General features: G+C 46.6%; 1 protein-coding gene across 1 annotated transcript; it reads right to left on the reverse strand.

Moving 5' to 3' along the window:
• Positions 1–4,183: 4,183 nt before the first annotated feature.
• MARS2 (methionyl-tRNA synthetase 2, mitochondrial) lies at positions 4,184–12,311 on the reverse strand. Its single transcript, XM_067471528.1, has 3 exons — positions 11,975–12,311; positions 10,375–10,709; positions 4,184–7,136 (listed from the first exon to the last, which is right to left on the reverse strand). Exons 1-3 carry the CDS (start codon positions 12,198–12,200, stop codon positions 5,985–5,987), a joined length of 1,713 nt encoding a protein of 570 aa, XP_067327629.1. The 5' UTR covers positions 12,201–12,311; the 3' UTR covers positions 4,184–5,984.
• Between the last annotated feature and the right edge of the window lie 370 nt (positions 12,312–12,681).

Genomic DNA, 12,681 nt, shown 5'->3' on the forward strand with positions numbered 1-12,681 from the left:
CTAGACCATGGCCCTATAGCCCAAAAAAACCCACAAGAACTGAGTATATGGCCATGTTCTAGAGGCATTCTCTCCTGACGTTTCGCCTGCATCTATGGCAAGCATCCTCAGAGGTGAGGTGCATCTTGCCATAGATGCAGGCGAAATGTCAGGAGAAATGCCTCTAGACCATGGCCATATAGCCCGAAAAACCCCACAAGAACTGAGTATATGGCCATGTTCTAGAGGCATTCTCTCCTGACGTTTCGCCTGCATCTATAGCAAGCATCCTCAGAGGTGAGGTGCATCTTGCCATAGATGCAGGTGAAACGTCAGGAGAAATGCCTCTAGACCGTGGCCACATAGCCCGAAAAAACCCACAAGAACTGAGTATATGGCCATGGTCTAGAGGCATTTTCTCCTGATGTTTCGCCTGCATCTATGGCAAGCATCCTCAGAGGGGAGGTGCATCTTGCCATAGATGCAGGCGAAACGTCAGGAGAAATGCCTCTAGACCATGGCCATATAGCCCAAAAAACCCCCCCACAAGAACTGAGTATATGGCCATGGTCTAGAGGCATTCTCTCCGGACGTTTCGCCTGCATCTATGGCAAGCATCCTCAGAGGTGAGGTGCATCTTGCCATAGATGCAGGCGAAACGTCAGGAGAAATGCCTCTAGAACATGGCCCTATAGCCCAAAAAAACCCACAAGAACTGAGTATATGGCCATGTTCTGGAGGCATTCTCTCCTGACGTTTCGCCTGCATCTATGGCAAGCATCCTCAGAAAAGTGGGGTCTGTTTCATCCTCAGAGGTGAGGTGCATCTAGATGGGGAACGGGGAATGCTAGAATGGCCTAGTGCGTTCGCTGCATATGGAAGAAAGTGGGGTCTGTTGGAACTAGGCAAAAGGGTTTATAATATCTGTGGAATGACCAGGGTGGGACAAAGGATTCTTGTCTGCTGGAGCTTGGTGTTATTATGCTTCTATTGCTGCAGCCTAGCACTACATTGCCTTGTTGTAGCTGCCACATCACACATTTCAAGACTAATGTATCCTTGAAGGCTTTCATGGCTGGAATCACTGCGTTGTTGTAGGTTTTCCGGGCTGCATGGCCATGCTCTAGAAGCGAAATGTCAGGAGAGAATGCTTCTAGAACATGGAGCCCCCGGTGGTGCAGCGGGTTAAACCCCTGTGCCGGCAAGACTGACAGGTCACAGGTTCAAATCCGGGGAGAAGCGGATGAGCTCCCTCTATCAGCTCCAGCCCCTCATGCATGGACATGAGAGAAGCCTCCCACAAGGATGATAAAAACATCAAGTCATCTGGGTGTCCCCTGGGAAACATCCTTGCAGACGGCCAATTCTCTCATACCAGAAGCAACTTGCAGTTTCTCAAGTCTCTCCTGGCACGACCAACAAAATAAATAAAATAAAAATGGCTATACAGCCCAAAAAACCTGAGGATGGCTGCCATAGGTGCAGGCGAAATGTCAGGAGAGAATGCTATAGAACATGGCCATATAGCCTGAAAAACCTGAGGATGCTTGCCATAGATGCAGGCGAAATGTCAGGAGAGAATGCTTCTAGAACATGGCCATACAGCCCAAAAAACCCGAGGATGCCTCCCATAGACGCAGGCGAAATGTCAGGAGAGAATGCTTCTAGAACATGGCCATACAGCCCAAAAAACCTGAGGATCCCTGCCATAAACGCAGGCAAAATGTCAGGAGAGAATGCTTCTAGACCATGGCCATACAGCCCGAAAAACCTGAGGATCCCTGCCATAGATGCAGGAGAAATGTCAGGAGACCTTACAACCTCTGAGGATGCTTGCCATAGATGCAGGCGAAACGTCAGGAGAGAATGCTTCTAGACCAGGGGTTCTTAAACATTTTAAACAGAGGGCCAGGTCACAGTCCCTCAAACTGTTGAAGGGCCAGATTATAATTTGAAAAAAGCGTGAATGACTTCCTGTACACACTGCACACATCTCATTTGTAGTGCAAAAAACACTTTAAAACAATAATTAAAATGAAGAACAATTTTAACAAATATAAGCTTATTAGTATTTCAATGGGAAGTGTGGGCCTACTTTTGGCTGATGAGATAGGACTGTTGTTGTGAGCGAGGGCCGTGTAAATGACCTGGAGGGCCGTATCCAGCCCCCCAGGGCCTTAGTTTGAAGACCCCTGTTTTAGAGGATGGCCATATGGGCCGAAAACCCGACAACAACCCCTATCAAGACTCTTAGATCCCTTTGACATGTATTGTTTTCAATATGGCCCTGGACTTCAACAGCCAGCTAAGGATCACAAAGGATGGCAGCTGCAGCCTCTCCTCATCAGGAAGATGGAGATTTCTCACCTGCTTTGCATACAAAGAAACAGCCTTTCCTCCTTGTGAAACAGATCTGCGCTAATGAAGTTCTTCACATCCATTATTAAGGCCTCTTCTTTCTTCAACCTGGAAAGAAGTCAGGAGTGCCATAAGCAGGGTTCCACTCTGGGCCCAGTCCTGTTCAGGATCTTTATTAATGACGTAGTCAGTGGTTCTCAACATCTGTTATAGAACTCTAGTACACTGATGACAACGTCATTTGTGCACATTCAGAAGAAGACCTACAAGTCACTCTAAACACCTTTGCAGAAGCATATGAGAAGCTCGGCCTGTCATTGAACATCGAGAAAAACCAAAGTGTTCTTCCAGCAGTCACTGGCCAATCCCTCTCCAATGCCAGAAATACAGCTCAATGGGGTAACATTAGAAAATGTTGACCATTTCCGCTACCTTGGCAGCCACCTCTCCACCAAAGTCAACATCAACACTGAAATTCAACACCACCTGAGCTCTGTGAGTGCAGCATTTTTCCAAATGAAGCAGAGTTGTTGTAGGTTTTTTCGGGCTATATAGCCATGTTCTAGAGGCATTTCTCCTGACATTTCGCCTGCATCTATGGCAAGCATCCTCAGAGGTAGTGAGGTCTGTTGGAAGTAGGAAAATGGGTTTATATATCTGTGGAATGATCAGGGTGGGACAAAGGACTCTTGTCTGCTGGAGCTAGGTGTGCAAGCTTCATCTGACCACCTTGATTAGCATACAATGGCCTGACTGTGCCTGGAGCAATCTTTTGTTGAGAGGTGATTAGATGCCCTTGTTTGTTTCCTCTCTGTTGTTGTGCTGTTCTAATTTTAGAGGGGTTTTTTAATACTGGTAGCCAGATTTTGTTCATTTTCATGGTTTCCTCCTTTCTGTGGATATTGTCCACATGCTTGTGGATTTCAGTGACTTCTCTGTGTAGCCTGACATGCTGGTTGTTGGAGTGGTCCAGCATTTCTGTGTTCTCAAATAATATGCTGTGTCCAGGCTGGTTCATCAGGTGCTCTGCTATGGCTGACTTCTCTGGTTGAAGTAGTCTGCAGTGCCTTTCATGTTCCTTGATTCATGTTCGGGCAATGCTGTGTTTGGTGGTCCCTCTGTAGACTTGTCCACAGCTGCATGGTACACGGTAAACTCCTGCAGAAGCAAGAGGATCCCTCTTGTCCTTTGCTGAATGAAGCATTTGTTGGATTTTCTTGGTGGGTCTGTAGATGGTTTGTATGTTGTGTTTCCTCATCAGCTTCCCAATGCGGTCAGTGGTTCCCTTGATGTATGGCAAGAACACTTTTCCTCTGGGTGGATCTTCGTCTTTATTCTCATGGCTTGTTCTTGGTCTTGCAGCTCTTCTGATGTCCACCTCAGAAGCAGAGAGTGTTTGAAGACCGGGACATCCGTAGGGAGCCCAAGGTGCTTGTCTATAAAGCTATTGTCCTCCCAACTCTGCTATATGCCTGAGAAACGTGGACTGTCTACAGATGTCACATGCAACTCCTGGAACGATTGCCTCCAAAAAATCCTGCAAATCTCTTGGGAAGACAAGTGGACAAATGTCAGCATGCTGGAAGAAGCAAAGACCACCAGCATTGAAGCGATGGTCCTCCGGCATCAACTCCGCTGGACTGGCCACGTTGTCCGGATGCCCGACCACCGTCTCCCAAAGCAGTTGCTCTACTCCGAACTCAAGAACGGAAAACGGAATGTTGTATGCTAATTGGCAGGGTGTACAATACCATTTGTGCAATATTTTCCTCCTCATTTCTCGTACTTTGGTATTCCTTTCCCTCCCTATTGTTTCTACCACATTTGTAACTCCGTTACCCACATAGTTTTGATAAATGTTTTTAATGTTTACGCATATTTATATGAATTCTTGTCCCAGCATTGAAGGAGGGCCCAAGTTTGCCCATGCCTGGTGTAGAGGAAACCCAGAGCAGTGTTTCTTATGGCATACATTATGTGTCTTAAAAGCGATACCAGTGAAACCATGAAAGGACAATGCGCTCCAACCATCCTGATTAGCTTTCATTGAAGCACTTGGAATACAGTAGTTCAGTGTTTCTCAACCTTCCTAATGCCGCAACCCCTTAATACAGTTCCTCATGTGGTGGTGACCCCCAACCAGAACATTACTTTCGTTGTTATTTCACAACTGTCATTTTGCTCCTGTTGTGAATCGTAATGTGAATATCTCATATGCAGGATGCATTTTCATTCACTGGACCAAATTTGGCACAAATACCCCGTACGCCCAAATTTGAATTCTGGTGGGGTAGTGATTGATTTTGTCATTTGGGAGTTGTAGTGGCTGAGATTTATAGTTCACCTACAATCAAAGAGCATTCTGAACTCCACCAACGATGGAATTGAACCAAACTTGGCACACACAACTCCCATGACCAATAAAAAATACTGGAAGGATTTGGTGGACATTGACCTTGAGTTTGAGAGTTGTAGTTCACCTACATCCAGAGAGCATTGTGGACTCAAACAATGGTGGATCTGGACCAATTTGGCACGAATCCTCAATATGCCCAAATGTGAACCCTGCTAGAGTTTGGGAAAATAAACCTTGACATTTGGGAGTTGTAGTTGCTGGGATTTATAGTTCACCCACAATCAAAGTACATTCTGAACCCCACCAACTATGAAATTGGGCAAAACTTCCCACACTGGACCAAATTTGACACAAATACCCAATACGCCCAAATTTGAATTCTGGTGGGGTTGGGATTGATTTTGTCCTTTGGGAGTTGTAGTTGCTGAGATTTATAGTTCACCTACAAAGAGCATTCTGCACTCCACCAACAATGGAATTGAACCAAACTTGGCACACAGAACTCCCATGACCAATAGAAAATGCTGGAATGGTTTGGTGGGCACTGACCTTGAGTTTTGGAGTTGTAGTTTACCTACATCCAGAGAGCACTGTGGACTTAAACAATGATGGATGTGGACCAATTTGGCACGAATCCTCAATATGCCCAAATGTGAACACTGATGGAGTTTGGGAAAATAAACCTTGACATTTGGGAGTTGTAGTTGCTGGGATTTATAGTTTACCTATAATCAGAGAGCATTCTGAACCCCACCAACGATGAAATCGGGCAAAACTTCCTACACAGAAACTCCATGAGCAACAGAAAATACTGTGTTTCCTGATGGTCTTTGGCGACCTCCCCCCCCAGGGGTCCTGACCCCCAGGTTGAGAAACGCTGTTCTAATGGGTACAGATCAGGCAAGGGTAAACTTTGGCCCTCCTGGTGTTTTGAACCCCACCAACGATGAAATTGGACCAAACTTCCCACACAGAACCGCCATGACCAACAGAAAATACTGTGTTTTCGATGGTCTTTGTTGACCCCCTCTGACACCCCCCTTGCGACTCCTCCAGGGGTCCTGACCCCAGCCTGAGAAACACTGCAGTAGCTAATTTATCCAGGGAATTCGTGTGAATTAAACTGGCAAAAGAGTGTGCATATGCATGCACAGTGCCAGCACTCATTTGTCACCAAGTCAGCATAAGATGAGCTGCTGAATTTCATCTTTTCGACACTCTCAGCAGCTAAGGTCCCCACATCTTCACCAGAAAGATTTTAATGAGCCTGACTGCCTTGGAAAAATCACATTTAGGTGTCCCCAGGGTTTCTGTTTTTGGGTTTCTCCAGCCGAGGAAACAGGAGGCCAGGATCAGGCCCAAGCCTCCTCCCTTCGAACGGGGACTTCTCACCATGGTAGCGAGAAAGAAAATGCAAGTTCCTGAAAGACCTCTCTGTGGAACTGACTCCCAACCTGGACAGGAGTTTATCAGCCATGGTTGGGATCACCGGTTGCAGGAGAACCCCATACACTCGAAGACACTCCAAAACAACATGGATGATGGTGTCGCGCCAGCGTTCCTGCTCAGGATCCTCACATTGCAGCTTCCAGGGCGCATGTCTCTGGATGAAGCCGTTGGTTTGCCTCACGCAATCCATGATGGATTCTAAGGCCTTGTAGATCTGGAAGCACTCGAACGAGGCGTTGACTTCTGAAGGGAGAGCTTCAACGGATGACACCAGCCTGTAATCCTCCGGCAAAGTTCTGCCAGATCCTCTCCTGGGGAAGCAGGCCTCTGAAAAGCCTGGGTAAGTCCCACTGGGGTTCAGACTGGGGGCTGTGCACCGGTTGAGGAGCCCGCCCAAGGCATCCGCCAGCTCCGCATTGACTAGGTTGATGGCCTTCTCATCGTAATAGTCACAGTCACGATCAGGGACGCCCTGCCTCAGCAGAAAGTACCTAAAGCCATCCACGGAGTACTGTTTGAAGCAGGCCACTGGGTCCACCACGTTGCCCAGGCTCTTGGACATCTTCTGCCCTTGAACCGTCCAGTGAGAGTGCACTAAGATCTGTGCCGGAGGCTCCAGTCCCACTGCCATGAGAAGAGCAGGCCAATAAATGGCGTGGAACTTGAGGATGTCTTTGCCCACAATGTGGTAGGCGTTGGGCCACAAGGCGTGGTGGGCCTCGGGATAGCCGGCGACGGTGAGGTAGTTCACGAGGGCATCCACCCAGACGTAGATGGTTTGGGTTGCGTCGCCAGGAACAGGGATGCCCCACTGGAGCCGGTTTCGGTCGCGGGACACGGAGAGGTCGGGCAAGTCCTGCTCCAGCCACTGAAGCACCTGCTGGTAGAAGGGCTCTGGGGTGATGGCCGCCTTGCTCTCCCGAAGCCATTTGAGCAATGGCTCTTGGAACTGGGAAAGTTTGAACATGTAGTTCTCCTCCTTGGTCCAATGTACCTGAGACACAAAAGATACGCTGATCACAACTTTACTCCTTATCTTTCTCTTCCTTCCGTGTATTGTAGGCATCGGCAATTGTGCTTCCACCATTTAGTAGCCAAACTGGGCTCTGACCAACTCACCAAATAGATCAAGTATGGGCAAACCCAGGCCCGGGGACCCAGATGAGGCCCCTTGTGCTCTTTCCTCAGGCCCTCCCCTCTCTCACCATCATATCCTTCCCTCCTTCTCTCTTTCCTTTCTCCTTCGCTTCCACCCTGTCATCTTTCCCTCCCTTTTTGTCTTTCCTTCTTTCTTTCATTCATTCATTCCTCCTTCTCTCCCTCCCTTGCCACCCTCTTTCTCCTTCCCTTTCACCCTTCCTTCCCTTTTTCTTTCCTTCTCTTTCCTTTATCATTTCCTTCCTTCCATCCTTCTCTTCATCCTTTTCTTCTTTTCTTTTCCCTTCCTCCTTCCCTTCCACGCTTTCATCCTTCCTTCCCTTTTGTCTTTCCTTCCCTATTTCCTCCCTCTCTTCCTTTCTCCTTCCTTCCCTTTTGTCTTTCTTTCCTTCTCTTTCCTTTATCCTTCCCTTCCTTCCTTCTCTTCATCCCTTCCTTCCTTCTTTTTCCTTCCATCCTTCCCTTCCACCCTTTTGTGCTTTCTTACTTCCTTCTCTCTTTCCTTCCTCCTTCGCTTCCACCCTCATCTTTCCCTCCCTTTTGTCTTTCCTTCCTTCTTTCTTTTGTTCCTTTTTCCCTCCCTCCCTTACCTCCCTCTTTCTCCTTCTCTTCCACCCTTTCGTCCTTCCTTCCCTTTTTCTTCCCTTTATCCTTTCCTTCCTTCTATCCTTCTCTTCACCCCTTTCTTCTTTTCTTCTCTTTTCCCTTCCTCCTTCCCGTCCACGCTTTCATCCTTCCTTCCCTTTTGTCTTTCCTTACTTGCCTATTTCCTCCCTCTTTTCCTTTCTTCTTCCTTCCCTTTTGTCTTTCTTTCCTTTACCCTTCCCTTCCTTCCTTCTATCCTTCTTTTATCCCTTCCTTCCTTCTTTTTCCTTCCATCCTTCCCTTCCACCCTTTTGTGCTTTCTTACTTCCTTCTCTCTTTCCTTCCTCCTTCGCTTCCACTGTCATCTTTCCCCCTTTTGTCTTTCCTTCCTTCTTTTGTTCCTCCTTCCCTCCCTTTCTCCTTCTCTTCCACCCTTTCATCCTTCCTTCCCTTTTTCTTTCCTTCTCTCTTTCCTTTATCCTTTCCTTCCTTCCATCCTTCTCTGTATCCCTTTCTTCTTTTTTCTTTTCCCTTCCTCCTTCCCTTCCATGCTTCCATCCTTCCCTTTTGTCTTTCCTTCCTTCCCTCTTTCCTCCCTCTCTCCTTCCTTGCTTCCCCTTGGTATTTTCTTCCTTCCTTATTTATTTATATTTATTTATTTACTGTATTTGTTTACCGCCCCTCTCAGGCTTCCGGCGACTCAAGGCGGTTTACAGGGCAAAGTTCAATACCATAGAAACACAAGTACTATATAAAAAAGTATTAACATCCATAAATCATTCTCTCTTTCCTTTATCCTTCCCTTCCTTCCTTCCATCCTTCTCTTCATCCCTTCTTTCTTTTTCCTTCAATCCATTTGTCCTTTCTTATTTCCTTCTCTCTTTCCTTCCTTCCTTCCTTCCTTCCATCACTGGGGAGCTAATATTAATTATTAGTATTATTATTACATTTCTTATTTTACTGTATTTATTATTATTATTATTATTATTATTAATATTATAACATTTCTTATTCTATTTATTATTTTGATTCTTATTATTATACTTATTACTTTAATCTATTATTATTAGTATTACATTTCTTATTTTACTCTATTATAATTATTTTAATTACATTTATTGTTTTACTTTATTGTTATTGTAAGGATACGTAAGCACATTTACATTGAAGGTTAGAATAATGGTTTTAATCAGAGTTGGGCAGTCTTATCTTAAATTACAGCATTATGTAAATATTCAAAAATATTTAACTTATGGATGCTTCAATTACTGTAATTTTATTGGTATCTATTTTTATTTTGAAATGTAACAGTGGCTGCTGCATTTCCTACCCTCTTTTTATAATCGAGTCAGATTGTTTTCTCAGTTTTTCTGTGGCAAAATTATGTTCCTCGGCTTATATTCGGGTCGGCTTATACTCAAGTATATACGGGTATTTTACTGTTTTAATGCTTGTTGATGTATTGTTTTAATTATGATTTATGTTTAATTGTGGTTTTACTATTGTAATTGTTTTTATTAGCATCATATCGGTGCCCAATGTTAGGTATTGAATTTTGCCATTATTTATGTGTAAACTGCTTTGAGTCCCTCCAGGGGTAAGAATGGGATTGTGGCGCAGCTGGCTGAGTGTCAGCTGCATTAAGATCACTCTGACCAAAAGGTCATGAGTTCGAAGCCAGCCTGGGTTGGAGTGGGTTTCCAACCAATTGTGTGTAGCCTGTTGTCGACCTTTGCAACCCGAAAGACAGTTGCATCTGTCAAGTAGGAAAATTAGGTACCACCTTAAAATGTGGGAAGGCTAAATTAACTAATTTATGAGGCCATAAAGAAGACTCTAGCAGAGCATTCCAGCGGGGAAGCATGCGGGGAATGCGGAAGTGCTTCATCAGCGTCGCAGATGGACGATGAAAGCGACAGCTCCCCTGGCGGCCAGAAAAAGTTAAATAGCCTCTGTGTATGTCTGTATATGTTTGTATGTCATTGGCATTGAATGTTTGCCATATATGTGTACACCGTAATCCGTCCTGAGTCCCCTGCGGGGTGAGAAGGGCGGAATATAAAAGCTGTAAATAAATAAATATAAATACTGTAAATAAATAAATAAATAATATTTTAATTCTGTTTTCACCACATTGTTACTATTTAATTGTTTTTTAACTTTTGTATTGCAGGGTTTAAACTTGTCTAGTGTGGGATTGTTAACTGCCTTGAGTCCCCACAGGGAGAAAGGTGGGGTGTATATATATAAAGTAAACAATAATAATCATTATCATAATAAGCCTGGACCATTGCAAAGAAGTCTCTGAGGCAAAGCCCCAAAGGCATTTCCCAAAGTGAAGAATTGCAAATAAGGCATTTCCAACAGTTAGAAATTCCCAACCACCATGCCCAGTGGAAGTTGCCCAACTTTTCCAAGCTCCAAGGTTTCCTCAGCATAAAAAACAGTAATTTTAAATAGAGAAAATGGTATGTTTAGGGGCTTGGTACCTGGTGGCCGCTCTCCAATGAAACTTTGTGGAGCTGGCCCTGGGAGTCAGGGCGCTCGGTGACCTGGGAGGCAGCCAAAAAGCTTTCCTCAGCGGTGCAGTACCAGCCTTCATAGTGAGCCTGGTAGAGCCAGCCCCGTTCCCGCAGAGCGGTCCAGAAGTGCTCCACAGCCCGCCTGTGCCGCGGTTCGGTGGTGCGGATGAAATCCGTGTAGGAGATGCCCGCCTGCGTGAAGAGCGCCCGGAACTGGGCAGAAACGTGGTCGCAGAAGCGTTCAGGGGAAGTGCCTGCCGCAGCAGCCGCCGACTGGATCTTCAGCCCATGTTCGTCGGTTCCTGGGAAAAGAAACAAGAGACTGCAATAGACACAATTGGTGCAGAAACAAGGGTTGTGTCGCACCCCAGACCTGAAGCCACCAATGGCCACAGCATCACACAGGAGTCCAGAGTAAAGGCAAGCAGTTTATTGTAAACAACACACAAAAGTAATAGGTAGTAAAAGCAGGAATAAGGAAAGCAGTTGTAAAATCCAAACAATCATTGTGGCCAATTGAAACATTCACACCTACCTCCAACAGACAAGAGTTGTCGAAGGCTTTCATGGCCGGAATCACTGGGTTGTTGTAGGTTTTCCGGGCTGTATGGCCATGTTCTAGAGGCATTTTCTCCTGACATTTTGCCTCCATCTATGGCAAGCATCCTCAGAGGTAGTGCATCCTCAGAACTACCTCTGAGGATGCTTGCCATAGATGCAGGCGAAACGTCAGGAGAAAATGCCTCTAGAACATGGCCATATAGCCCGGAAAACCTACAACAACCCAGACAAGAGTTCTTTGTCTCACCTGGACATTTCAGAGATACACAAACCCCATTATGTCCTGGTCTATGACCAAAATAAATAAATGATTTGAAACCCAATTTTCCTAGTTTCCAACAGACCTCACAATGTCTGAGGATGCCTGCCAGAGATGCAGGTGAAATGTCAGGAGAGAATGCTTCTGGAACATGGCCATAAAGCCCGGAAAACTCACAGCAACCCACTATCTCTTGGTCAGTTGCAAGGCCCAACAGGATATAGGGTCACAGCCTGTGCTGGAAGGGGTCACACTCCCCTTGAAGGCACAGGTTTGCAGCTTGGAAGTTCTCCTGGATTCATCACTGAGCCTGGAATCCCAGTTTGCAGCGGTGGCTAGGGGACATCCACAATGAATCCAGGATGGTTTCACTTTTGTTTCTACACAGAATGACTAAGTATTATTGTAGTTCAGGCTTGGGCCAAGTTAGGCCTTCTCTCCAGGGGTTTTGGACTCCAACTCCCACCATTCCTAACAGCCTCAGGCCCCTTCCTTTTCCCCCTCAGCCGCTTAAGCGGCTGAGGGGGAAAAGGAAAGGGCCTGAGGCTGTTAGGAATGGTGGGAGTTGGAGTCCAAAACACTTGGAGGGATGGCTCAAGTTTGCCTGCCACTTTTGGACTCTTGCTTGCTGAGTTGTTCCTGCCTAAGCCTACTGTAGTTGAAAACAAAGGGTTTCCTGTAATGAGAAGGAGGAGAGGCACCGAGAGCAAGGCATGAGGGCCTTGGGAGTGATGCAGATCTGCTCACCAGTGGTGAAGAGGCCTTCCCCTCCTTCTCCTCCTCCCTGGAGTAAGCGGTGCCTGTGCAAGGCGTCGGCCAGGAGGGCGGAGTAGAGGTGCCCAATGTGCGGGGAGCCGTTCACGTAGAAGATGGGCGTCGAGAGCAGCCTAGGCCCGAAGGACGAGGAGGAGGAAGAGGGCCTCCTCCAACTCCGCCACAGAGAGGACGCCTCACGCACCCTCCGCCGCCACATGCTCTTCCCAACGCACTGAGCTCTGTTTACCACTCTCGGACTTCATTTCACAGAATGCCTCCTCATTGGCCCAAACGGTAGAGGCTTCTGGGAGTTGAGGTTTTGAGGGGGTGGGAGAATCACTGGACGCGCCTGCGCAGAACAAGCCCTTCGCAAGGAGTGTTTCCCACACTTTGGACTTCATTTCCCAGAATCCTTCCTCATTGGCCCAAACGACAGAGCCTTCTGGGAGTTGGGGTTTTGATGGAGTGGGATAATCACTGGACGTCTTGCGTTGCCTTGCATTGGAGGCGAGTTTCCCACACTTTGACTGCATTTCCCAGAATCCTTCCTCATTGACCCAAACGGTAGAGGCTTCTGGGAGTTGAGGTTTTGAGGGCTGGGGAGAGAGGCAAAGACAGAGCGTTCCTGGACGCGCCTGCGCACAACATGCCTTGCATTGGAGGCGTGCTTCCGACACTCGAACTTCATTTCCCAGAAT

The sequence above is a fragment of the Anolis sagrei genome, chromosome 10 (assembly GCF_037176765.1).
Source record: "Anolis sagrei isolate rAnoSag1 chromosome 10, rAnoSag1.mat, whole genome shotgun sequence".
NCBI lineage: Eukaryota > Metazoa > Chordata > Lepidosauria > Squamata > Dactyloidae > Anolis > Anolis sagrei.